The following is a 27,374-nucleotide window of genomic DNA, read 5'->3' on the forward strand; positions in this document are numbered from 1 at the left end:
AATTGTCTCCACTCCTCTCTGCAATTTTTCGCTGCCAGTTTCCTGAGAACAGAGTTGATTTTTTTCACCACAAGCATCCGAATCTGATCGACGTGCCAAGCAGAAACAAAGGTCACATGACCAGTAGAACTGACAAGTGTCGCGTGACTCGGCACGTGCTTCTTATCGATTGCCAGCTTTTCGTGCTTCCCCACCTTCATCCACCCCCTTCTCATCCGTCGATGACCGCAGCTTGTCTGAACGATGGATGCTGGGTGAGTGTAGGTTGGTTGCTGGCAGGAATTGTTGTGGAGAAAGGGACAGGGGAGTTGAGCTTTCCGCTCTGCTTTTATCCGCTCTCGAAAAGGTTACACAAGATGGCCGACGGCGGCCGACAGGGAGGGGTCAGTGACGTCAAGGCTGGAGGTAAACATCATGTTGTTTGCAAGCACCCACAATCAACGAGCAGTCACGAAATAAGAACTTTGAAGAATCCATTTTTAGCTAGCGCTGCTTACCCACACATCAAACATCGGTCGTCTTCATATTTCTCTCCCTGTCGTAGATGTTCCATTGAGCGACAATTCCTGACACGCCTCAGTTGTCTCGCCATGTCAAGTGCAGCTGTAACGCTTGTCTCTCTTCTACTCACCCACAATTTTACTAATTGGTTAATTAGTGAACATTTCTGCTGGTGAGAGTCGTCTGCTACAGTCAGATGGCTACGCCGTTTTACGTCCCCTCAAATGGAATGGGCTGCTAGCAGACGAATTTTCAATGTTAACTGCTACAACGAAGCCTTTTGTGAATGAGCTTCCAGTTTTTGATAACTACTGAAAGAGGAAGAACAGACAATTTAAGCTGTCGTCCTTGGTGTACAAAATGTCAGTCTTCTCCTTTCCCCCATCCCAAAATGTGTAATAAAATAATCAAATAAACTTATCGGTTTAAGAACTGGGTAGTTGTTCATGCTAGACTTGCTGTGGTTCCGGATGTTGGTTTTCAGAGGGCTTGCCGAACCCTCACATGAGGGAGGGGAGATGGGCGAGGGAAAGGGGTTCTCCAGCACGGGCCTTGAACCAGCAACCTTCTGCTTGGTCTTTCCTTTCTTCACCACTTCCTCCATCCTCCCCCCAAACGCTGAACATCTTCACGCGCTGCACCAGTGACGTCATTAGAAATTAAGACCTGTTCCCGTTTCTTTGCCAGCCAAAGATTTCCCTGCAGACCTGGCTTTCCTCCCCGCTTCTGAACCCTACATTTCCGCCTCAGCGCAGCCTTAATTATGTTTTCCTTGCGGTCGTCTACCATTTAGGTTTTTTTTTTCCTTCTCACAACAAGAATCACCTTTACAGAAATCTTTGCGTCAGTATTTCGATTTTGATTAAGGAATGAGGGAATTATTTATAGACGCAAGCACTTGTGCTATTTAAAATGAAAGGATAATCTTTCATTGATATTTTAACAGCAATTTCACGTTACTAGCACTATAAACACAGCCGCACAGTTTGTGGTTTTATATGGCCTAATTTTTTTTAAATCTCTAGACTTTGCCTTTTAGTTGTTTTGTGCGGGGGATAGCAAGTGTATTATTTCAGTTTGTTGTCACTGGTCCAGGTAGTATTTCAGTTTTTTGTGCTTGGAGTACAAGAGCAAAGAGATGGCTTGTTTGAGACCAAACACATGTAGCAAATATTGTTTAACGTATTATTTTATTATTATATGATAATAATTTTAGTTTTACTATATTATTTTTTCTCGTTGTGTCATTAATTCATTTTTATGTCTTTAGCGTGGATATAAGATCTTCAGCTCTTTAAGACTTAAACGAGTAATTGTTACATGCAGTAAGTAAGTTACATGAACCCGCCCTCTGTATGAATAAAGTATTAATCATTGTCTTCCTGCCTGCACAGCAACCTGTCTTTTCTGCTCAGAAAACTTGTCATGCATTTCTTCGTGCGTGCGGCTCCACATATGGTGACACAATGTGCACACACTTATGTATAAGTTCCTTTCACCTATGATGTGATATTTGGTGTATTCAGCATGCATTCACCGCATGGTTTCTTTAGGCATTGCAGTTCGCTCTTAGTATGGTACGCAATACGTGGTAGGTATTAAAGGTTTCCTTATCCCCACATTATTATCCTAGACCTGCACCATTTTGACCAACCACGCACACGAAAACAGGAAAAAAACGATCTTGGCTTTTTTCGTTCTTCCCTCGATCAGTTATTGACTGATTGATTCATTCCTTCGTTTATTCGATCATTTCAGCGTCTTTTGTTCATTTCACTCATGCACCAGCAATAATTGCACAGCAGTGCACGACTACGCGTTTAGCAGTTGCTGTTGTTGGCAAACTACACACAGGTCGTCCAGTCACAAAAGGACAGTCTCTTTATTCTAGCCGCTTTCTTCCAGCGCCATTTCATACAAACCTGCAACCGAGCTTTCACTTGCCAGCATGCGACCAGCACCGCAAGACTGATCCATTTCGATTGGAATGGCGATTGCAATTTAGCTCTTAGCGACAAGAATGCGATCAATGCGCAGGTTTTTCTTCCACCCCTGTTGTGTGTCAGTGTGTCGCCCCCGCAAGGAGGAGGAGGAGGAGGAGGAGGAGGAGGAGAAAAGCTGGTCGATAAGGGGAAGAGAATCTCTCTTGAGAGGAAAGAATGTGCAGGAATGGGAGTGAAGACTTGTGTCAAACATGGAGAAGGAACTGTCTGAAGTTCGAAGAACACTTTTTTTTAGTTATCAGAATGGGGTGTTAAATCTGACCTGTTTGACATTGTAGGTGTCGCTTGTGGCTTGAGCAGCGACACAATGTATCTGCTCTGACAAGAAATCACACACTCATCTACATAGATATTTAACATTGTTCTCATGCAGCATCGTGCACAAGCACATGAACATTTATGTAATTTATGCGTGTGCGAGAAACTGGGTACAGCAATAGCGCGCGCATTGTTTCAGATACTGTGGAGAACTTCGATGGCATTCAATCAATCCAAAGCACAAGCAGGCAATCAAAAAGTCAATAAATAGATAAATATAATTATGATGCTATATTATTGACACTGTTGATGTTTTTTTCCAGCTCTTTCTCAATGATGCACGTGGAAAAACGTGCATGAAGTCAGTCACCAATACAGAACCTCTTGCCACAAGTAAGTGTTGTTTGTTTGTCTGCCTGTACATAACGAACGATTATACAGACATGTTCTGCAGACCATGATTTTTGTCTGTTTCTTATTGCAGACAGTGATATTGCCTGCTTTGTGTTGCAGTAACGTTGCATACTTGGTGTTGCAGACAGTGATGTTACAGACGCGGAGGTAGCAACCGTCTGTACGTGCCTGGACCAAAGGCACGGCGTGCGGTCCGCCGGACCCTTGTGCCGGTCTCCTTGGGCCCTGAAGTTGGGCCTCCGTGCCGGTCCTCTGGGCCCTATAACTGGGCCACTTTGTACTCATCGCAAGTTCCGCAACTCTGGGGCTCTAGGCAGTCCCTCAGTTGGTCCTGTTTGAGGTGACCTAGTAGTAGTAGTAGAATAATAATAATAATAATCATAATCATCATAATACTCATAATAATAGTATCTCACAAAGCAGATCGGGATTAGCGGGCAGCAACGAAAAGCTGTTTGGAGAATGAAAGGATGTCGATGCATGTGGAAGCTATAAATAAATATAAGCTCGAACCGTTGATCAAAGCCAGGTAATTTCTTTATCTGTTTTTCTTCCCTAAGCTATGAATAATAAAAAAAGGATTCTTTTGTGGCACAGGACCAAACTCTTGCCAACACCACTCGCTGCGCTGTGCCGTCATCCGTGAGGATGGAGGAGGACGCGGCAATGGAGTGGACGCCGTTCCGCCTGTTCACTCGCGAGTCGCTTTTCAACATCGAGCGGCGCATTGCCGAGGAGCAGGCGGCCAAGGAGGCGGAGAAGACCGCCAAGGAGTCTGAGTCAGAGTCGGAGGACGATGGCGATGAGACGACCCACGACCACGAGCCTAAGCCCAACCCCAAGCTGGAGGCGGGGCGGAAGCTACCCCCGTCGTTAGAGGACGTCCCCCAGGCCTACATTGCGCGGCCATTGGAGGATCTGGACGAGTTCTACCACAACCAGAAGGCAAGATTGAGAAAACAGTTTGCGTGTGTGTGTTGTGGCGAGTCTTTGTCCATGGTGTGCGTTGATACATATGGGTATAAACACATATAATGTTTCATAAACATTATAAACAAAAGCCATAAAAATTATAAATAAAGGTGTGATAAGAATTTTATTCAATCTCTGTCATAAAAATCAGAAATAAAGTTCTGTCATCAGGATTAAAATGGAAAGCTGTCAAGAGAATTACCAAGAAAGCTGTCATCAGTATTATAACGAAATCGATGTCATAAAGATTGTCAATAACGCGATGTCATAAGAATTATAAAAATACTATGCTAGAAGTGCTAAAAGAATAGGATGTGATCAGGATAATAAGAAAGTGTATCATAAGTATTACAAGGAAAGTTTTATTTTAAAAAAAAGCTTTGCAAAGATCACGTCGATAAACATGTAGAAAAAGCCTGACGCTCTCATCTAAAAAGGCAGCTTTTTATTTTTTGTCTTCTTCTTTCCTTTTCAGACCTTCGTCGTGGTGAGCAAGGACAAATCCATATTCGGTTCAGCGCCACCAACGCCATGTTTATACTGACGCCCTTCAACCCCATCCGGCGTGGTGCTATCTACATTCTAGTCCATCCATATCCTTTTTGTGTTTTGTAATCAGTGCACGCAATGTAGAATAACTCAGATTCCATCTGACGCGGCGTTTGTTGAGTAACCTCCGGTCTACAAATCAGTGAAAGGAAAAGCTATCTGGCTGTATAATGTTACTGCCATTTGCTTTACTACCTGCATAGCTGCAAAAGAGCTATTTCGTTCACGAGTTGTAGTTCTAAGCCAGATGTGCAATAACACCTGAGAATGGCTTTACCTCCGCTCAAAATCTGTATCTTAGCCTTGTAAAGCACTCTGTATATCTTTTAGGGATCTTTCTATGTTGCGCTTGCTTCCTGTTACAGGAGCCGTCAACGCTTTCTTTTCATAACTAGGTTTAGGGTAGTTGTACTTCTTCATGACAAGGGCCTCGGGATGTTGACTTAGAAGAAAAAAACCTTTCTGAGACAGGTTATTGGGAGACTAGAAATCTGTCTCGAAATACGAAATGTCAGCAGTCCTTTCTCTCTTTCTAACAGTTCTCTGTTTGCATAAAAATAATGCATTTTATTTCTCTAATACAAGTAATAAGATTCTGATTGTTAAACTAGAAAGAAGGAAATTAAAGGAGTTTTTGAGAGAAGAAGTCGCCACCTTGGGTATCATTAACACATGAGAAGACAGTTTAAAGACATATACAAGGTGACCCACAAGAGATCTCAGATTTAAATCACCTTGCAAACAAAGGTTTTGTAAATTTAGGTTGTGGTGATTTTTTAAATTGAATTGTTCATTTTTCTTAACCAACCTTACACTGTTTAGCCTCTTCATCATGCTGACCATCATTTCAAATTGTATCTTCATGACCATAACATCGATTACTACACCCATATGGTTAGAGTAAGTAGCGGTCAGTGTCATCGTCAATGTCAGTGTCGGGGATTCATGGACATTTTTCTTTGTATTTCTTTTGCGTTTTCTTACGGTCTCTTTCTTGTGAACGTGGCTGTCATATTTTTGAGTTGCCATGGTGTCATTGTGAGTGCGTTCTCCAGTAGTGAGCCACAGGGTGCGACGACGACTCGCATGACCCTCGGCTGCCTTTGGTCGACGTGAAGCATGGACTACACCACAGTTCTGTTTGCTGTTAACTCTGTTTGCTGTTTTGCCTGCTGACTGCTCGCTAGTATTTGACTGACAAACTATTTGCAAACTTTCCTGTTGTTTCCGAGCTGTTAACCGCTTCAAAATGAGTTCCTGTCGTTTTTGTTTGTTTGTTTGATGTCTTATTTGCTGGAGTGAATGCCTGCAATGCTGGTTGACTTGTAGAAACGATTTAAGTATTGCAAATCAAAGTAGTTCCTGCAGTTCCTTCGTCTGCAGAAGCTTCTGTCGGGATTATATATGCCTGGGATAAAAGATAACAGTGAGGTAAACAAGAATATTTATATGCTATTCGGTCCACTTCTTTATGGCCATTAAAGGTAATTTTTATTTGTCTTCCTTGACTTCGAGAACGATGTTTAGTGTCTTGATTGTTATCACCATTGTAGTCAACTGTGTCTTCATGGCGCGAACAGACTCGGGTCCAGAGTACGTAGAGTAAGTATATCAGCCCGAATTGACGACCTGTACTCTCACAAAAAAAGAGGGATCTTGCAGCCATTTGTCCGGTTCGCAACAGTCCTACCCCCTCTTCCCACGCGAATCTCCTCCTGGACGTTTTAATCAGTTCTGCCGCATACAGCTTGTAAGACCGTAGATAGTGCAGCATCTGGCTGGGCGTAGCTTGGCAGCGTCTTGACGCATGCGTCACGAGGTGCTTTCAGATGTAGAAAGTGAAGAATTGTTTTGGTGCAACAGTCGCTTATGCTTCGCTTCATGCACCTTATACCGGGATCGAACAATTTAGCAACAACTTGACCACCAATAACAGAAGCTACTATTCACGATAATTTCGTGTGAACAGTTATGTCATGTAAAGAGAGAAAGAATTTTGGAATGTATTTTCTGTGTGATTTTTGAGATTTGTGTCGCTTCCAGTGTCCATTTTTGTTCTGTACATCTTGCTTCATGCAAGTGGTCGAGCAACGCTTCGCTTACCACAGTGTTTAACGTGAATAGCAACTTCTTGTGGTCGAGTTGTCTGGCTCGTAGCCGATTTGTTTTTCTTTTTGTTTTATTTTTTCTCTCTTTCCTTGGTCTTGGCCGTGGTCGTGCATGTTTTTAGGTCGTGGTCGAATCGTCTTGGTCACTGTGTGACCCTTTATTCACGCCTTCTGTTAGCAACATCAGTGACATCAGTCGTCGGCGCGGACAGCACACGGCTACCACTACAGCACATACAGCACTAGACGCCGTAGCTGTCCGAGCCCGACATGACGTCACGTGTGTACTTACACTCCTTAGCCTGCTTTACTTTTGCATGTCTGCCGTCAGCACTGCATGACCCGCTTCGCACACTGTACTGTATTGATATCGTCTGTAATTTATGTTTATTGAATAATTATATCGCACAGTGAAACACTCTGCGATGACAAAAAAAAAACCCACAAAAAACCCAAACAAACAACAACAGAACTAGTAATTAAAATAATGAAATATATAAACACTAACAATGACTGAATATGATGAAGAAAACACATCCAGCTACTAAAACAGTTAATCAACCGTCGTTAAAAAAAACCTCAGGAAATAAAAATTATGAAAAGTCAAGAATAAAAAGACACATGACAAAATTGAAAATGCTGTGTAATAATAAATGTCTTTCTATTTACTTTCTCTTTCCTTTTTGTAGTCTCCTAAAAATTTACGCATTAAAGTCTAATACACTGAGCCACTTGACTGGTAACCTTAGTAAGGAATGCTTCGGTCGCTTGACTATGCCTTCCTAGTTTGGACTGAAGTTTTACCCACTCGTGTTACGGCGTTTTAGTTGTCATAAATCGTATTGTCACAACCTCACTACTTGGCTTGCAACAGTTACCTGTTCTTTCTCTCAAACCACAGCAAACGATCTGTCAGTAGGTTTTTTGTCAAAATATCACATTTAACAAATAAACTCTTTTATTCGCCTAACCCCATTGAAAATCAACAAGGATGATGATAGCACTTACGAAAATAATCCTTAACATACCGAATCCTTTAACCACTCTGTCTCAGGGTATCACTCTTGGCACGCGGTAGTTATTTTCCTTGTTCTCTCGTATTTTATCAGTTCCACAGAAAGATTAGTCTACTCGTCAGACGCCGTCCATACACTGTCACTCAAGTACTCAAAGATCACTGGTCACTTCAACAAAATCCAACGAAGACCACCGTCAGACCACGAACTTGCATTATGGACTGCTGGCAGACGATTTTTTCCAGTTAACTATTAAAACGAGGCATGAGACTACAAAGCTTCCGGTTTAGTCACATTCTTTGTTTAGGCTCGCCGAGACTAACAGCGGAGAACTTCGCAAGAGACGAAGGGTTGGTCTTGGCAGACAGACAGCAATCCACATATACACGTCCATGGTCAGACAAATATAAATTTGCGCACTCGCCCCTTCACAGCAGACTTTCACTGAATTAGATTTTTCTTTTAGAAAGAGCACTGCACACAACTATCAAACTCCGTACTCGCCTCACAGAGGGCTTTCACTGAAATAAAACGTTCTCAACTTTCTTGTAACACTCTCTTCCATCGGATAGCAGAAACAGGATGTTAGTATTTTTGCAGCTCCACCCAGACATCTTCTGCTCCCTGACGTCAGAAATCTGTTGACCTCATACATACGCATTCAGATCATTAATTTGACGTCATTCACGTGCATTCGTTCCTGCACGGTTGCTGTTATAAATACTATTAATAATAATACATGCAACGCTTTCATATACAATAACAACAGACTTTATTAATCCCAACGGGCAATTTAAACATGGGAGCTGTTTCCAAAATATATTTATATGGAAAAAAAACCACACACACACATGCACACCTACCCATCACACACACACACACACCGCTGATAGTTTATCTGTGATTGAGTTGCATCTATAAATAGTATTAGTAATAATACATATAATGCTTTAATATAGTTACATCTATAAATAGTATTAATAATAATACATGTAATGCTTTCATATACAGCTTCTGCTATAAATAGTATTAACAATACACGTAAGATATTAATATCAAGTTTCTGGTATGAATAGTATTATTAATAATTAAATAATTTAATATATAGTTTCTGCTATAAATAGTAATAATATATCTGTAATTAATATACATCTGCTGCTATAAATAGTATTTATAATACATGTAATACATCAACACGTATATTTTCTGGAAAGCAGCTTGACTAACATCGTTTTAATTTGAAACACTCACCAAAACTGCAGGTAACTGTGCTTGGAGATATGAATAAGACTCTTTCCCAGAGAGGGAAGAGGTTACGACAGAACACAAGCACTTGTCACAACAACATACGTCCATGTGTTGCTAATAAATGGCAAAATTTGCAGCTATTAGAGTTTTTCAATCTTATCTTAAAATTCTGTTTGTGAGCTGTCAGAAAGAAGCTTTGGCTGACTAGTACCGTGTTGCCCAGAATATACAGCCTTATCGAAGTATAGGACATTAATACAAAAATAAAATTATGACATTGATGCTTAAAGTAAAGGATATAAATTATAGCGAACAATGATTCAACGGGTAAATGAGTGGCAAAAAATTCAGGCCAGAATTGAAGAGGTTCTAGAAGAAGAGGACGTTACTGCATTAATAAATGTATTTTTTGTACTTGAATAAATGTAGATTTCTGTACATGAAAAGAATCAGACATCTCCTGAAAGTAATCCCATATACCTGTTTTAGAGCAAAAATTAATATAAGACACGGGAAAGCAAGGTTCAAGACACTGTTTGTGTTTTGGGTAGACTCGGTAGAGCCTTCTGGCCGACATTCAATTTGTTAAATGAAAAAATGTGAGTTTGTGGGAAGGATCTAAAAATAGAACGTGACAACTACATGATAAAAATAATACTAAATATTTTCTGATGTTTGATAGTGCTTCAAACAATTAAATTGCTTTGGTTATAGTTGAGAATTATAGCGCTTTAAAGAATATTTATGACTAAAGATAAAGGTTGAATAATGAGGAACAGAGTATAGATTATCAGATTATTACCAGATTGCTACATAGTAAGCTAGACCATTTGCATGTAACAAGTCACACATGTAGATAATAAGTTACCTATCTTAAGAATAGCTGTAATGACGAAGTGGATAAGGCAAGGATAGCTTAAGTCAAAAGAGCTGAGCTGAGCTCAGACTGTGACAGAGCGGTCCGGTGGCGCAACGGTTAGCGCTGTTAGCGCCTGTCACCAATACAGTGAAGGTTGGCTGTCCTGAGTTCATTTCTCGTCTCGGGCACGCTGATCTTTCTCTGCACGTGGCATCTGTTTACAGGGCTGACTGCTTGCCGTAATATAGCCTTAGCTGCTGACACGGCGCAAAACACCAATTATCCCCCCCCCCTCAGACTGTGACAGGTACGGGATTCACCTGTTATTTCTTTCATGTTCTCCACCATTTTATGAACTTCATGTTTTCATTGGCAGAAACTTATTCCTTGGAATCTACACTCTGGAGGCGGCCACAAAGATTTTAGCGAGAGGCCTGGTTCTAGAACCATTCACCTGCTTGAGAGACCCTTGGAACTGGTTGGACTTCTTTGTCATCTCTGTAGCGTGAGTTATCTATCGTCCTTCAATGTGTGTGGCCTTGATGTTGTATGTCTGTCGACATGAATGGTCATAGTATAATGTGTGTCTACCGACATGATTGGTTCTTATGCAGTATGTCTTTGACATGTATGGTTACTGTGGTTCGATAGACTCCTTAAGGGTGTCTGTCGACCTGTGTGGTCTGTATGTTGCATGTTTGTCAAATCTGTCGATACAAGCAGTAACACAGCCTGTTTCTATGTTTTTATTCCATTTTGTGCTATTTTTGCGCGTGGGTGCTTGTGTGTGTGTGTGGGGAGAGAGAGAATGTGTGTGTGTGTCTGTTCTTTCTGGAAGAAAATTTAATCAGTTCGATCTATTGTGTTTTGTTTAGATACCTAACAATGGTGGTCTCCACTCTTGGTAACCTCACAGCTCTACGAACATTTAGAGTGCTTCGTGCCCTGAAGACCGTAGCAGTTATACCAGGTGAGTATTCTCACACAGCGGAAGTGACTGGGTTAGTGGTCTTCCTCTTGCAACTGAGCTTTCTTAGTCACAGTTATACCAGATGAGTGTTCTTAGTTGCAATTACAGCTGATGAGTTTTCTCAGTAACAGGTACATTAAGTTCTAGGTTATGGAAGTCGTAGCAGGTGAGTTTATTAGGGTGAGAAGTGAATATGGAGCTATACCACGAAATTGTTCTTAGAGGCTGTTCTGCCTGGTGAGCACTCCCTGTCGTCAATGACTGTTAGTGAATTACACTCGCTTGGGAGACATTTGCATCTTTTCAACAATACAGCGATGACCATTTTGGCCGTCATGTCGTGATGTATTAGTTTCTCGGACGAAGGACTTTTGACAGGACATGAAACACGCCATTCTAACAGTATTCAACTTCCCTCTACATTCAGAAAACATTAGCAACAGACACCAAACACATAGCGTGGAAACTCCAGGCAGAGTCTGGGTGGAGGGGAAAGCGAAAGGCAAATGACTTAGTATACACTGGTAAACGTAACCGATTTTCAACTCTTATGGGGTGAAACAAAGTTATAAACACTCTTGATTTCTACCTAACAATGTCTTCGGTCAAACAGTTCAGTGAATTCCGTTAGATTTATACCGAAAAGACATACTTAGACACTTTTCTTTTATTCCCTTGATTTTCGATCACGGCAATATTATGAAAAATATGTGTCAGGTTCTTAGCCTGAGCATCCTTCCTTCCGACCGCTACTGTGCATCTGCATACGGGCATTCATTCCTGCATTGCACTGTGCGGAGGTTTGCCACGAGTGTGTTGTGTCTTTATGTGGATGAATTTGTGTGGCGAGGGGCGAGGATTGTGTGTGTGTGTTTCGCACACGTATGCGCTCACGCGGGGCTACCCAACGCACGTGCAGGCCTGAAGACTATCGTGGGCGCCTTGTTGGAGGCCGTGCGGCGTCTGCGGGACGTGATGATCCTGACGGTCTTCGTGTTGTCCATCTTCGCCCTGGTCGGCATGCAGCTGTACTCGGGCACGCTGCGCCAGAAGTGCATCCTCAACTGGACCGACAACATCGGCCCCAACGTGACGGATGAGGAGTGGTTCTCGTTTGTGAGTGACTCAAAGGTAAACTTGACCTTGTTCCTGACACAGGTATTCAGTGAAGGTGGTTTAGTGTTGTACTTTCTGGTGATTGCACTCCGATCCAATGCTTGTGCTCACGCTTGCCTGACTGTATGTTGAATTGTCTGTCCGTCAGTATGTCTGTGTGTGGGTTGTTTTTGTTTGTGTTGCAATTGTTCAGCTTGTAACAACAGTCTACAGATTAGAGACGACCTAAAAATACACCACTGAGCGTGATATCACAGTTTGCAAAAGATGCTAGCCTCGGTGTATTTTCTTTTGTCATCGAGCTAAGGAGAAAAGGACTCTCCCAGAGAGCTTTTCCTACACTTTCTCTTCCCATTCTCTTTCTCTGCTTTTTCTTCCTCTTCATCTTCTTTATATTCCTCCTTTTCTTACTCCTTCTTATTCTTTTTCTTTTCCTCATTAGCCTCTTCCTTTTCCTCCCCTTCTTTTTTTCATTCCTTTTTCTTCTCAGACGCTTCTACTTCTTTCTCATCCTCCTCTTTTTACTCCCTTTCTTTATCTTTTCACTTTCTTTTCTCATCGTCTTCTTCCCTTTTTCTGACATCTGATTCTCTGCCTCTGTGTCCTCTTCGTTGCTATTGTTGTTTTCATCATTGTGGTCGTTGTAGTGTACCGGTGTTTTTTTAAAAACATATCTCATGACAGAAGTCTTTATTTTCGTCTAACTTAAAGTAGTTTTTAAAACAACAAACAAATGACGGAGAATTTAGCAGTCAGTAATCAAGCATCGCAAACGATTCCGAGTGTCTACATTTAAGTCGCATTGCCATTCACCTTTAATGTCACAATTGTCTTGAACACTGAAACTTTTGATCCTGTTGTATATCTGTGCTAATGAGTGGTGGCCAGTTATTTTTTAACTCCCTCGTCTTCATGTTGCAGCCAACTGGGAACAGGACACGTTTGGTAACACTCTTGTCTGCGGCAATAACTCATTTGCCGGGTAAGTGCATAGTAAAACAGCGTATGAATGACAAGCACAGTTCTTTGTAGCACCTCAGTACCGTTTGGCAATGACGCGTACGTGCATTATTATTATAAAGGTGCACGTGTGCTTCATCATCATTATGAGTATCATTATTATCATTATTGCAGCCAGTGCTCAAAATTCTACGTATGCATTCCGGACATCGGCGATAACCCCAACTTTGGCTACACCAACTTCGACAACTTCGGCTGGGCGCTTTTGTGCGCCTTCCGCCTGATGACCCAGGACTTCTGGGAGAGTTTGTATCACTTGGTGAGCGGTTAGAATGTACAGGGTTTCCTCTAGCTGCTGAGCGAAGTTCAGGCTGACTTCTATGTTATACTGGTTGCAAGACATGCTGTTAGTTTCCTGTACCAACGCCAGTTCCAATCTGGAAATCTAAAGAATGCAACGCACAGAATAACACTTATGGCCGCAAACGATTTTTAGAGATAGTAGTAATAGCCCAGGATAATTCCTATGGATAACTTTATCTCTTTCTATCTCTTTTGTCTCATCTTTATGAATGAATATTTTTCAGTTAGAAAAAAGAAGAAAAAGAACATATAGACAGACATCAGAATTAGTAGTACTTTTTTTTATATAGTGTGATCATACTACCTGTGAAAATCTTTGAACAACCCAGAAGCAATCTGTTAGGTGTTTATGGAGTGCCTTTTGAGCAGATAGTAAAATCTTAATGTGTAAATGTATACAAATCAACAAATAATAAATAAATGATTAAATAAATAATAAATAAATAATCAAGTGCAACTCTAGATGTAGAAATTGGGCCTGTCGACAGCCTTTCTTTTTGTCCTTTTTTCGCCAGGTGTTGAGAGCCGAAGGCTCAGCACATTGCATGTATTTCGTGTTTGTCATCCTTCTCGGCTCGTTCTACCTGGTGAACCTGATCTTGGCCATTGTGGCCATGTCCTACGGCGATACGCAGAAACAGGATCTTGCTGATGCTGAAGAGGAAGCTGCTGAAAGACAGGTTAGCATCACGGGTTTCATCTACGTTTCTTGCGTTATTTTATTCATTCATTTGTTCGGCCGGCCGGCCGCCATCCGGCCGTGTGTTTGTTCATTTCTTAACGGCCTCTTTCTTTCTGTTTTTTCACGATTACGTATAGATCACTCATTTAAAAGTGCCCCTACCCATTCCTCCATTTCCCCTCTTCATATACAGCACAACTGCGATGCCAGTGGTTTTTTTTTTTTTACTAACGGTCTTTCTTTTCTCTTGTCTCAGACATGATTTATTTATTTTCCACTTACCAAATGAGAGTGTGTGTGTGTGAGAGAGAGAGTGAGATTTATATATTTCTTTTAATTTTGTATTAAAGAGGTTCTTCGATTGCCCCATATCTCTTTTCTTTTTTATACTAACAAAAACACTAACAAAATCTGTTCCCCAAAATAAATGCTGTTATTCCTGCTGAGTGAATTTTCGATAATTATTGACACCAATATTACTATGACTATTAGTACGAACATTGCTATAACTATTGATAAAATATTGCTGTTATTATTGATTGCACATTGCTACAACTGCTGATATCAACATTATTTTGACTGACATCACTATTTTATCATCATACATTTTATTATTAATATCACTGATAATCTTGTGCTGTGCAGCAAGAAGAGACCCGGAAGGAACAGCTGAGCTTGGTAACTAAGAGTCCCTCGGACGCCTCCTTCAACGAGGAGGATGAGTGCTGCAGTCCTGACCAGCCTGCCGACAAAGAACGCCTGTCAATGACTAGTGAACAGTCCACAGCCAGCCAGCGCGCGCTGAAGCCTAGCAACAAGGTGAGAGCACTCTGTGTGTTTGTTTTGTGTTACCTCCCCTTGCCTCCGCCATCACTGGCATCCATCTTTCGTGAGTCGGTAGAAAACAAAAACTTAAAGGCAGCTTGACCCAACTCATGTGTCTTCTATTTTTGACTACCTCGCTTGTTCAAAATTAATGGTTTAGAAATTTGATATCAAATTTATGTGTAAGAAGTAATTGAACTGTTTGAAATTTTAGCCGTTGCTCACGGCGCTTGTATTCACTGTCTACTTCTGCATCGTTGCATGTTGCAGCAAACTGCACGCTTGGCACACAGTTACTGGCAAATGTGTGTGCTACATGTTGCAAAACAATCGCTAGATAGTACACCGAAAATCTGGTTTATGTGCCCTTGCGTGTCACTCTTTTTCTTTGCCTGTCATTGGTATTTCCTGTTGCACTTAACGAGAACGAGAGTGAGAGAAAGAAAGGAAGGATAAAAGAAAGTAAAACAATAGGTAGAGTGCAGGGTACGTTCTGGGAAAATGAAGTTTGTAAATAATTTTTAAAAATTCATAGTTTGCAACAGGCTGTGACATTCGTCTACCCCACGTTTTATTTTGCTGCCGTTAATCATTTAAATGCATAGGCGTTCTTTAGCTCAGTTATAACTCCGTTCTTAATGACATTAAACCGAAAGTAATGCTGTCTGAAACGGTTAATTAATAAACTCTAGTGTGATGCTCTAAAGGTCACCGGTTAACGATCAGTAGTTTTTCTCTCCTAGTATGCCATCTTGTCTTTTCAGCATTGGCATTAAATTTCATCTAACATTTACAAGAATTATTCTATGAAAGGGGAAATGCACCAAAATAAGGTCGGCTCTAGAAGGAGACGGAATCGGTTAATTTCTTCAATACCTACACAAAAGTCTTTTTTTTTTTAATATTTACATTTTTTAAAATTAATTTTTGAATGCTTGGGTGACAACTTCTTGGTATATGATGTAACATTTTCCTATGCATGCTTGCTCTCTCTCTCACACACTCTCACTCGCTTACACACACGCAAACACATGTAACACAGTGTATACAGGTAACATATAGCATACACAAGCGTCCTTTGATCATACACATTTTATAACATATAAGGGTCGGGTAACTGCTTGGCAAAGGTGATTGCAGAACGTATAGCAATGATGCTTGCTACTAACATCTATCTAACTGATGTTTTTGTAGTTATTCATTGTCACCATCTACTCGTTCATTGTAGACCCTCATTATTTGTCTTCATATTAGGTTTACTAAGTCTTTTTACTTTGTCCTTCATATAGAAATTTTTTTTTCTAGTTGCCCAAGGCATGTGGGATAGTGCATGAAGCTCTGTAGACTGGTAGACATTTTTTGTTTGAGAATGCACATCTTTACATTGTGGATCGATGTTGAAAAATAGAAAAGCTAACGAAAGGAAGACGTCTTCCAAAGCAGCATTGTTATCTTCCCTGCTGAGTATGTTCCTGTATATTTCTCCCCATCCCCAACCCCAACCGCTGCTCCTCCTGCCCGCTTACCCTGACTTTGGCTTCAGCTGATGGGCTGAGAGGTCAAATGCCACTGACGCTTGTGCCTTGTGTTTCGTGTGCAGGGCAGCTGTAAGCCTCCCAGGCTCCCCTTACAACCTGCAGCGCAAAGGTAGCAAGGGGAGTCAGTTTGGTTGGAAGAAGAAACAATCCAACGATCGCCAGCCACTAGTAGTACCTGGGAACATCGAGGCCCTTCCTCTCCCCTTTGCCGACGATTCGGCGGCTGTCACCCCCTCCTCCGAAGATCTATGCAATTCGCCTTTCTTCCTCAAAAATCTCCCCAACGGCCGACGGTTTAGCTTTGCTGCTATGACTGGCTATCGCCATCCGCTGGCTGCCGGACGGCCAAGCTCCCGACGGAGTAGCTTCGGCTCCCAGCACAGCCGCGGGTCGCGATCCAGCCGTCACTCAGTGCGCTCGAAGATCGGCGGGGGTGGGGAGAAGACCAAGACGGAGAAACTGTTCTTCAGGAAGACCAATGTGCCAGACGTGGTTCTGGACACCTCCAAGTTAGCCGACACCGTGAGTGGCTTTTCAGTGTAAGAAATCAGCGACCTTATAAAGTTCAAATTAGCGAGGGCGAGGCAAACTTAGCCGGCAGGATCATTGGCAGTCAAGCCCAGGTCATAGGCGTAGCTGCTGTCGTTCAATCAAGTTAGAGGACGATCTGAATGACTGACCAAGCATTAGCGGGCAGGATCTGTGGTTATCAACGCCAGGTTAAAAAAAAAAAACAAAAAAAAAAAAACTTACGTCATCCAAGTTAGTGGGAGGACTGTTATTGAAGCCAGAGGAGATCAGAAGTAGAATAATCCAATGATTAGTGTGTTTATACCATCGATTAGAGCAATCTGCTGATAAAGACGATATTTAGGAACAAACTTGTTGAGCGCATAGATTTTTTTACGACTAGAGAGATTTCTTGCATAAACCTTCAAGGTCTTAAGCTAACAGATATAATTATTTTGACCACATACCCTATGTGGGGCAAATATAAAAATGTTTTATATGATACTCTGATTCTTTATTATACTTTATTTTGGTGATGGTCTCGGTTAAAGCTGTGGTAAAAAAAAAGAAAGGGGTTATGGTTTAGAGCTTTGCATGGTCTGTTGCTGTCTTTATAAGGTTAATTCTGAACTGACAGGTAGTTTTAAAAATAAGTACGTTCATTTTCTCTCTTCACACATTTATTGATAATATATATAGCCACACTAAAAGGTTTCAGTAAAGTGGTTCATTAGCAAGTTTATTGCAAAGTTATTAATGTGAAAGAAGGAAATGTTGACATTCACAGGTTAATAAAGTGGATAATTAACAATTCTTTTAAGGCTGTGCTTAACTAATGATCGTAAATACAACAGAGACTGGAAATGAGAACTTGGTCGATATTAGAATGAAATACGTGTGACTTTTAATAATATGAGCACAAATGCTCCAAACTTGGGCAGATTAAAGACTACAAGTTTCAGATCCTTTCTGGTGTATGTGCTATGCAGCTTTACAGCTTCTGCTTAGCGTACGGTGTAAATAGCATCATTGGTGTGGTGTTTGTTTTGTTTACCATGATGTCTGGCTCTGTAAGAGCTCTGTAGTAGTACAGAAAAAATGCAACTGATTGTCTCAGAAGCGGTGGTGATAAGGAAATGTGTGTGTGGTCAAAAGGGCTAGTTTTAGTTCTTGAAAGACTCGAATTTAAGATGCTTTATTTTTTTTCTTTTTGCAAAGATTACGTTTAAAAAAAAAGTAACCATTGACTCCTATTTCTCTTGACAGAATTCAATCAGTAGTATTGGCAGCCAGGCACTAGAGAAACGGAAAAAGTCTGGAAGCAATCCTTTCCTAAATTCCTCTCCCACAGGAGCGAATGTTGAGATGAAAGGTATCGACATTTTCATTTCCAAAACAATGTATTAAGGTATTTTGCCCTTTTGCATCCTCTCTCACTTCCTCTTTCGATCTCCTTTCTCTCTTCTCTCATTTATCTTCCTGTCTTTACTGTTTTCTCTCTTTCATTCATAATCATTATCATTACTGGTATTACATAATTAATGCAATTACATAATTATCACTACAATAACAGTTACACCGTCATTATTGACCTGCATCATAATTATTCAAAAATATATCATCGCCACTATTATTATTGTTGTTGTTGCTTCATAAGATTTACGCATTTTCTTACTTATTTCAGACGTCATGGTCCTAAAGGACATCTTTGAGCAAGCGACTGAACACAGACGAAGTAAGCAGGTCTTCTCTCCGTTCTTCTGATGTCAAAACATAATTCACAGCTTCAGTCACCTGCTCATCGTCAAACGAAAAAAGTGCTTTTTGGTGGATAAAATAATTTATATAGAGATATCCTTGTCATTCTCATGATAGGTGACAGTATGTAAACGCTGTTCTCAACCGGACAAGGTTTTTATTAAATTTGGAACAGTTTTCATATGAGGCCAATAGAAAATCGTTGTGAAACTTGATCAGACCTTGGTTACAAGTGCCTTCACGGTTATCGGGTACCGAACAAACTTAAAATGCATTTCAGCAGGGCCAAACGGGGTCAGAATTGATGTAATTGTCAAGGTTGGGTGTATTGGCTCTTTGTATTATTTTACGGGACAAATCGGCGAAAGAGCTCATTGGCTTATCCAATCGGCGTGCAGGTCTCATGAGCATGGCAAGCGAGCCTCAGCTGACGACAAAGGACAAGTTGTGGCGCTACTGCTGCCTTTGGGACTGCTCCCCGACCTTCACCAAGATCCAAGAATACGTCAACCTCTTCATCATGGACGCCTTTGTGGATCTCTTTATTACCCTGTGTATCCTGGTCAACACTTTATTCATGGCCCTCGACAAACATAACATGAACAAAGACCTTGAAAACGTCTCCGCCTCTGCCAACCTGGTGTGTAAAAAAATAATTCACTTTCATCCAGTTTCGCTGTTGCGTACTTTATTAACAATATGTAGTGCGTTTGGATTGGTTTTATTATTTTTTTTTTTTAGCATTATACAACCTCAGGTTTAATTGTTTGCAAAGCATCAGCACATAATTATTTAGGACGTTTTAACTAGTTCATATTTCTCAGCTATTTACTTTCGAATTAATACTAAAATATTTATTATTTGCCTTTCAATTTATTGTGAAAGCGTTCCCACGGCATTCTTCTTCCTTAAACTACGGAGCACTTAAAGTGATTTTTTTTCTCCTATCTCTTGTCGTTCATCTTTAATTTTCAAAATATTTCTTAGGCACATGAGCCGTACTATCGTCCGCCGTTTACTAACTGTTCGGTTCCAGATACAAAACAAAGAAATGCGCATTTCAAACTATGACTTGTCTAAAAGGCATGCAAACTGATTCTTATTTAGTACGCATAACAGAGATGGGGTCCTCGAAATTGGATAAAAGTTGATTAAAGGAGATTTAATGTTTTTCAAAAATCTACATCACAAGAGGGGAACAAACTCCCTCAGAACACGCATGGTCCGATTATAACTGATTGATTGTTTGACTGATCTATCGATACATTTGATTTCATTTATTCACGCATTTATTCATCTTAACCGCTTGCCTTACTTTGTCATGCTCACTGTGTGAACGTCTGCTGCAGTTTTTCACTGGAATCTTTGCGATCGAGGCGGTCCTGAAGATCATCGCTCTGTCACCTTCCCGCTACTTCAAGGAGGGCTGGAACGTCTTTGACAGCGTTATCGTCTTTCTTTCCCTCACAGAGCTCGTCCTCACTGCCCTTCCAGGCCTCTCCGTGCTTCGGGCTTTCAGACTGGTGGGTAAAGGTCACAGTGTACATGTCACCCACACTGAGCATTTAGGTCCCTTGTCATCTGACATCAACACATATCTACTTTTAAGTCCTTAAAAGTTTACATGTGTATTTAATCAAATACAATTTTACTATCGTTAGAGAAACATATTTTTAGCTGTATGTAGATGTAAAAGTCCTCGTACGCAGTATTTAAATTATAAAATATGTCTGCATGCATTCAGGTTTATATGAAATTATTTTGTCTCTATATTTCTATAAACATATCTATTATTATCTACGACATGGAGATAATTGAGGTAAAACTGTAATCATTAATGCAGAATAACAGACCGTTTATTGGGTTAACCAGTTCTCTGCTAGTAGGTTTTTGTGTTTATAGCTGAGAGTTTTCAAGTTAGCAAAGTCATGGCCGACCCTCAACATGTTAATCTCCATCGTGGCGCGGACCATCAGCGCTATCGGTAACCTTGTCATCGTCCTGGGCATCGTCGTCTTCATCTTCGCTGTGATGGGACAGCAGCTGTTTGGCAGCAACTACATTGATTTCAAGAACGAGACTTGTTTCCGGAAAATGAAGGCGAAATGCCTAGATGGAATTTTTCGTAAGTAATTTTGGGAATGGGAATGCGCTCTGACTAGATGGTAATTAAGGGTCTACAAGGATGAAAACTTGTTTTTCAAAACATTGCGTTGAATTCAGTACAAACTACCGATTACCAGAGGCTGGCTAACCTTACCATTGGGTTTCTTGTCTGTCTTCAGAGACTTCCTGCACTCATTCATGATCGTATTCCGTGTTTTGTGTGGTGAGTGGATTGAGTCGATGTGGGACTGTCTCAGGGTTGCAGGTTGGCCCTGTATCCCTTTCTTCCTGCTCACCATGATTATCGGCAACTTAGTGGTAAGTGCTCTCGTCACCATCATGTGCATTGGCCTTCCTTTGAAAACATTCGCCTATCGCAGTCTTTTCCTTCCTAACAAAAATAAGGCGACAAATAGAAATCAATCAAGCAAGCAGTCAGCCACACAACGGTAAATAAAAAAGTTAAAATACTGCCACGTCAACAACTTGAAAGTTTTTCAGTGCTGTTCTCAAGCGTTCCAGAGTTGGCTATAAGCGTTTGTCTTCCAAACAAAATGAAATATCCTTATTAGTAGATAATACCTCTACTAGCAGATAATAAACTTACTAGTGAATAGTACTTTTATTGATAGCTATCAATATTAGCAGATATGTTGATTAGTAGACATACACTAATTAGTTTATAATTATTCAGAGAAAAAAGCTTTAGATAACGTTTTTAATATTAATACCCTAATAGATAATGTTTACCTTGATTAACAAAAATTGCGTTTACTAGTAGATGATGTTTTTATTAGTAGATAATGTCTTTTAATCAAGGATACCCTTTATTAACCTATAATACCTATATGAATAAGTAATGTTTTTATGAATATAGAATGTGGATAGATAATCGCTTTGTTGGTAAATAATAACTTTGCAAATTATGCCTTTATCAGTGGATAAAAATGGATAATTCATGTATGAATAGGTAGTAAATTTATTAGTAGATAATGAATGTATGAATAGGTAATATATTTGTTAGCAGATTATGCATGTTTGAGTAGGTAATATATTTATTAGTAAATAATGCCTTAATGTATGGATAATACCTTAGTGGAGGAACTGCAATCATGCAATCAGCTTCTCGGAAGCTGTATAAATCTCATGTCATCTCACCCCTACCCCTCAAACCAAACGGTGTTATCTGAGCTGTAGATCAGTGATCGCACGTTTGCCTTCTGTAGGTACTGAACCTCTTCCTTGCCTTGCTGCTGAGCTCCTTTGGCGCAGAAAACCTTCAGGTCGACAACGACGACGAGCCCAACAAGCTGGCCGAAGCCATAGACCGCTTCAAGCGCTTCGGCAGCTGGGTCAAGGTCAAAATCATCGTCTGCCTCAAAGTGCGCCTGCGTGGGGTCAAATCCAAGCAACAGCAGCTCCCTCTGCACGTGTCGTCGGAACTCAACGGGAAGGAAGCTCTGGTGGATGGCGTGACGGGAACCGGTCTGGTTCTTGTTCTGTATTCATGTTGTGTCTGGTTCCTGTTATGTGTTTATGTCGTGAGCTTGATCAGGTCCGTTCCATGTTGTTTAAAGGTTTAATATTCTGGGTTTGTGCTCACGGGATGTGCCGATCCAAAGGATATTTTGACGGTGTTTAATCACAGGACATCTTTGGCACTGATTTTCAATACTACCTCAGAGGTAAAGCAGCATACGCAAAATCTAGACTCCACTTTAAAATTACAAAGACTAGACGTTTACTCTTGATTCTCCCTTTTGCATCGGGACGACGACTTACTCTCGCTTCGTGTATATGGCCTGTGAGCAACACATGCATGGTGTTTTGTTTTAAGATATCGTTCCACTCCCAGTTTTCTTTAATCACATAGCCTGTTTCTTCTTATTTGTAGTTTAAATTAGTCAAACCTTGGACTTAAAATGACCGCTGCATGCCGCCATCAACAATGTAACTACAGTAATAATATGTAATATTACACGTTTTTAAAAGCTTTATAAAGAGCAGCAAGATGTGCAGTAAGTAGAGCGAGGATGGGACGTATTTTGAATTGATAAAGCAACGTAAAAAAGTGTATTTTATTTTTACTGGATGTTGTCGCAGTACAGTGGAATAAAAATTAGTCATGACCATCAACATAAGCGCGTGTACACATATAATAAAACTTTTTTTTAAAGGTACCCACAAGTTGCAACATTTCTACGCTTTGCAACAACTCTACAAATTCTTATCTAATGAATCGGTCTTTGAATATTGACACACAAGATATAAAAAGTTTTTTCTAAATCAATTAAAACTTCAAAACTCGAGTTAGCAGAGTCGATTTTGAAATTAAACTGTTTTGTGTACGAATTTCGATCGCTTGGTTTACATAACGGTATACCAAGCCGTTTAATGTTTTTGCTCCTATTGTTGTTTGTATGTAGTCAGCTTGTTCATGCTTTTTAGGGACGGGAAGCGTGCATATATTTGTATGTCTTTTGAGTGCGGGTAGCATGTGCGTGTGTGAACAACCGTGCACTTACATTGTGTGTGCGCGCGCGCGTGTGCATAAGTATAGTGAATTCCAGAATTAATTAGAAGCCTGTAATTTCCCCTTTCAGGCGTTGAGAAAACTCCAGAGGACATGCCAGACGGAGTCAAGGTATGTATGGTTCAGATTCGAGCGTGGTAGAGACGTCATTGCAGGTCATGCAACGTAGCTTTCAGACGTCAAGCCAGGTCATACAACGTAGCTTTCAGACGTCAAAGCAGGTCATACAACGTAGCTTTCAGACGTCAAAGCAGGTCATACAACGTAGCTTTCAGACGTCATAGCAGGTCATACAGCTTCCAGACATGTCATAACAGGTGTAATAATAATAATTCAAAATTTGTAAAGCATATGCTCACACTCCTAAGGAACAAGAACGAAACATGGACAGCATACGGGGGACAGGAAAACAAATACCATGTGAGCTATAAAAGAATAAACAACCGTACTAGCGATGTCTAGATACAGAGAAGTACCACCGATAACCGCGGATATCACCTGATTAGCACGAAATGCTTGTCGTCTGTTCTGCTGCTATAGATCTCAAGGACATCTAGCCTGCGCTCACAAAAGAAACCCCTCAAGAGCCCCACGGGTTCAGAGGTCAGCTCATCCTCCTCGTCTCTGTCATCTACTCACGGAACAGGCAAAGTGAATGCAGAGGGAGAACCGGAAATGAACGAAGTAGAGGTGGTCTACGTGAAGGAGCCTGATGACTGTCTGTGCAAGGTTAGACTCAACTCGTCAACAAATGGCTTCTTTTTTTTTTTTATCAAACTTAAAGATACTAACACCAAAGGACCAGACAGCATCGACAACAAAATCCTAAAACTCTCAGCACCGGCCATTACTGAAAGCCTGACCTACCTGTACAACCTATGTATTGATAAATCTTACTTTCCAACGCACCTTAAACAAGCAAAACTAATCCCAAAACACAAATCAGGCGATCGAAGTGACCTACAAATTATCGTCCAATTTCAATTCTATCGCCTCTCTCAAAACCCTTAGAAAAACACATCCATAAGATCTACAAGAGCACCTTCTAAGGTATGAACTCCTCCATACAAACCAATCCGGCTTTAGGCCCCATCACTCTTGCCACACTGCACTTCCATCTATGGTGGAACAATGGCTAAATAATATTAATGACAATCTTTTCTCTGCCGCCTTATTTGTTGACTTTGCCAAAGCCTTTGATGTTATAGATCACAATCTGCTTATCAGAAAACTAACTCTATATAAACTAAGTACCAGTAGCACAGACCTCCTTATCTCCTTTCTCGACAATCGAACTCCGAGAGTTGCTGTGAACAACCAACTGTCAGATCCCCTTGAAGTTAAATTTGGTGTCCCTCAAGGGTCAGTATTAGGACCTTCTTTTTTCCATATACATAAACGATCTTCCTCTCCATTTATCCCAATCTTGTGAAATGTTTGCAGACGACACCACAATACACGCACACCACCAACAGATTTTTCCAACCACATGTCCCTCAAGCCCCAGAAAACTGAAGTCATGCTTCTAACAACCAGACAGAAAAGACAAAACCTAGCCACCCCATTTCCTAGTATCCAAATCGGTGCTCAATCAATAACGGAAGTACAATTCCACAAACTCATGGGTGTTACCATTGACAACAACTTATCGTGGTCCCAACACATCTCAACCACAAGTAAAAACATCTCCAAGAAAGTCTATCAGCTGTCAAGAATAAAACATTTCCTTGACACTCACACAAGAAAACTCTTCTATATCACCCACATCCAGTCAGTCATTGACTATGCCTCCACCCTCTGGGACTCCGCTAGTGGAGCTTCCATGAAACCTCTAGCTAGTGTTCAGAGGCGAGCAATCAAAAGCCGTCCTGCTAAAACCAAAATTAGACCACGTGACTTCACCTGTCTAGGCGTCCTTCCTCTAAAAAACAGACTTAAATTTAACAAATGCATTTTCATGTATAAAATACTGACGGGTAAACTATCGCCAAGACTCTCTCTACTATTTTCCTCCAATAACTCTAGAACCTTCCCAAAACTGAATATCCCATTTCCTAGACTAGACCTTTTCAAATCAAGTCTGAAATTCTCAGGAAGCGTGCAATAGAACAGCCTCCCTCTCCATCTCAAGCAATTGCATTCCCTGAACTGCTTTCGACGCCATCTATCTAAACACAAGACATATAGATGAGGCCTCTAGAGATTCCTCCCAACTCCAGGTGACCTTGTAAATATATGCATATATCTACTTAACCATCACTTTGTACATATCCACCCTTCTTATATTTACTACAATATTTTCTTATATAATTCTTAATTAATTCATTATGTAGTCAATTTCCTTCCCTGTAACGGGCGAGGGCTAAATGGAAAAAAGCGCTCTGTTGCTTATTTTACCCCTCGTAAATAAAGAATTGTCATTGTCATTGTTATGGCTAATGGTCCAAAGTCGTGCATACACGACACTCACTTTGACAAGGTCTTGAAGTTAACAGCTTCATTGGAGATATTGAGAAACGTTAGGAAACTGTTAGACCTGTAGACATAATGGGGCACTTAAAACAAGAATTCATAGCTTCTTATTCCTTCAAATTCTTCTTGTAAACTGACATATTTGTTCGGATACCTTTGGCATGACTTTCAGTGAATCATCATAGAAGCAAATATGATTTCTCAGAACAGGCATTGGATTCACCACATTTAAAAATATCAATTGTTATCGACCTCGCGGCTTAAAGATTGGTACACGGAAATTTTGTATATTTTGTATATTTTTCTTCCCGTTTTTATAACTTTACCTTTTGACTCCCCTTCCCGCGCCACAGGAAAGAAAGGTGAAAGCAAAGAAATCACTGATGGGTCGTCATTAGCAAAATAGGCATTCAGAAGTGTGTGTCCTTTGTTCCAGATTTGCATGAAGCGGCAGTGTGTACAGTCCCTGGCTCAGACGAAGTTTGGTCGCGTCTGGTGGAGCATTCGATGCTTCATGTTCAAGGTGACGGAGCACAAGTACTTTGAGACCTTCATCATCTTCATGATCTTGTGCAGCAGTCTCGCTCTTGTGAGTAGTCGTTGTCGTGTTCAAAGCTATGTCCTAATAGAATAACAATGAGACTAGGGAAAGAGTCCCGCTAGGTCTTTGACACTAGACGCCAGTAATTCGGGGTATGGTAAGGGACACACACCGACGAAGCTGAAATGGTTGTTACAGATATAAAAGATATCAGCTATGATGCTGCGGGTGGGGGTGGGTGGTAAGAACGGGAAAGGGTTACTAGTGGCGGTGTCTCAATCTTACATATAAGTGGTGTCTCTGGGTGATTTACTTGCTCAAGTGCGCTGGCACGCTACTCTCATCGCCGTGTCCCTCAACACATTTGAACCTCAGATTCACCCGAAACCTAAGAAAATCAGACTTCATACAGAGACAACATAAAGATCAAATAATGAAATCTGTACACACATGTCTCTAGAGCAGAAGTGGGGTATCCATCCATATTTGGAGAAAATAATGTCTGAACTCTACTCAATCATTAGAAGAAAAATGTTGATCCTTTAAATCTACATGAAGCAAGGCTAGCAGTTAAAAATCATAACGCACCGAACGTTTGATGATTCGCAGGCATTTGAGGACGAACACTGTGTGAGCGACCAACGCTGCGACTCATTCTGGAATACCTGGACAAAGTGTTCACCTATATCTTCATCTGTGAGATGGTCATTAAGTGGTTTGCCTTCGGCTTCAAGGTATATTTCACTGATGCCTGGTGCTGGCTGGACTTTATCATTGTATCGGTAAGAAATGTTCTTCTTTGTTCATTCTTTTACTATACTCACTGAATAAACGAAAAGAACATATATATATATAAAAGTTTGTAGGGCTTTTAATGTGGATGTCGTTTGGAAGAGCTGTCCGCATTTGTCCATTCTGTGGATGTGAGGTACCACGAGGGGAATTCACAACATAAAGTTAACTTCCCTAGATAACCAGAGCGGTCCGGTGGCGCAACGGTTAGCGCCTGTCACCAATACAGTGAAGGTTGGCTGCCCAGAGTTCATTTCTTGTCTCGGGCACGCTGTTCTTT

The 27,374-nt window shown here is 40.8% G+C and overlaps 1 protein-coding gene across 1 annotated transcript in view; it reads left to right on the forward strand.

Moving 5' to 3' along the window:
- Positions 1–27,374, forward strand: part of LOC112570046 (sodium channel protein type 4 subunit alpha-like) — an 85,372-nt gene that overhangs the window by 42,410 nt on the left and 15,588 nt on the right. The window contains 27 exon segments of the mRNA XM_025248236.1: positions 3,086–3,155; positions 3,301–3,516; positions 3,774–4,121; positions 4,624–4,657; positions 4,660–4,741; positions 6,216–6,299; positions 10,305–10,433; positions 10,804–10,898; positions 11,818–12,024; positions 12,933–12,996; positions 13,149–13,293; positions 13,853–14,017; positions 14,665–14,844; positions 16,288–16,291; positions 16,450–16,904; positions 18,159–18,264; positions 18,577–18,627; positions 19,049–19,290; positions 20,000–20,173; positions 20,553–20,712; positions 20,715–20,775; positions 20,936–21,074; positions 21,983–22,241; positions 23,360–23,400; positions 23,830–24,018; positions 26,198–26,360; positions 26,921–27,084. Coding sequence (XP_025104021.1) covers positions 3,825–4,121; positions 4,624–4,657; positions 4,660–4,741; positions 6,216–6,299; positions 10,305–10,433; positions 10,804–10,898; positions 11,818–12,024; positions 12,933–12,996; positions 13,149–13,293; positions 13,853–14,017; positions 14,665–14,844; positions 16,288–16,291; positions 16,450–16,904; positions 18,159–18,264; positions 18,577–18,627; positions 19,049–19,290; positions 20,000–20,173; positions 20,553–20,712; positions 20,715–20,775; positions 20,936–21,074; positions 21,983–22,241; positions 23,360–23,400; positions 23,830–24,018; positions 26,198–26,360; positions 26,921–27,084 — 3,690 coding nt within the window. The 5' untranslated portion in view covers positions 3,086–3,155; positions 3,301–3,516; positions 3,774–3,824.

The sequence above is a fragment of the Pomacea canaliculata genome, linkage group LG8 (assembly GCF_003073045.1).
Source record: "Pomacea canaliculata isolate SZHN2017 linkage group LG8, ASM307304v1, whole genome shotgun sequence".
Classification (NCBI taxonomy): domain Eukaryota; kingdom Metazoa; phylum Mollusca; class Gastropoda; order Architaenioglossa; family Ampullariidae; genus Pomacea; species Pomacea canaliculata.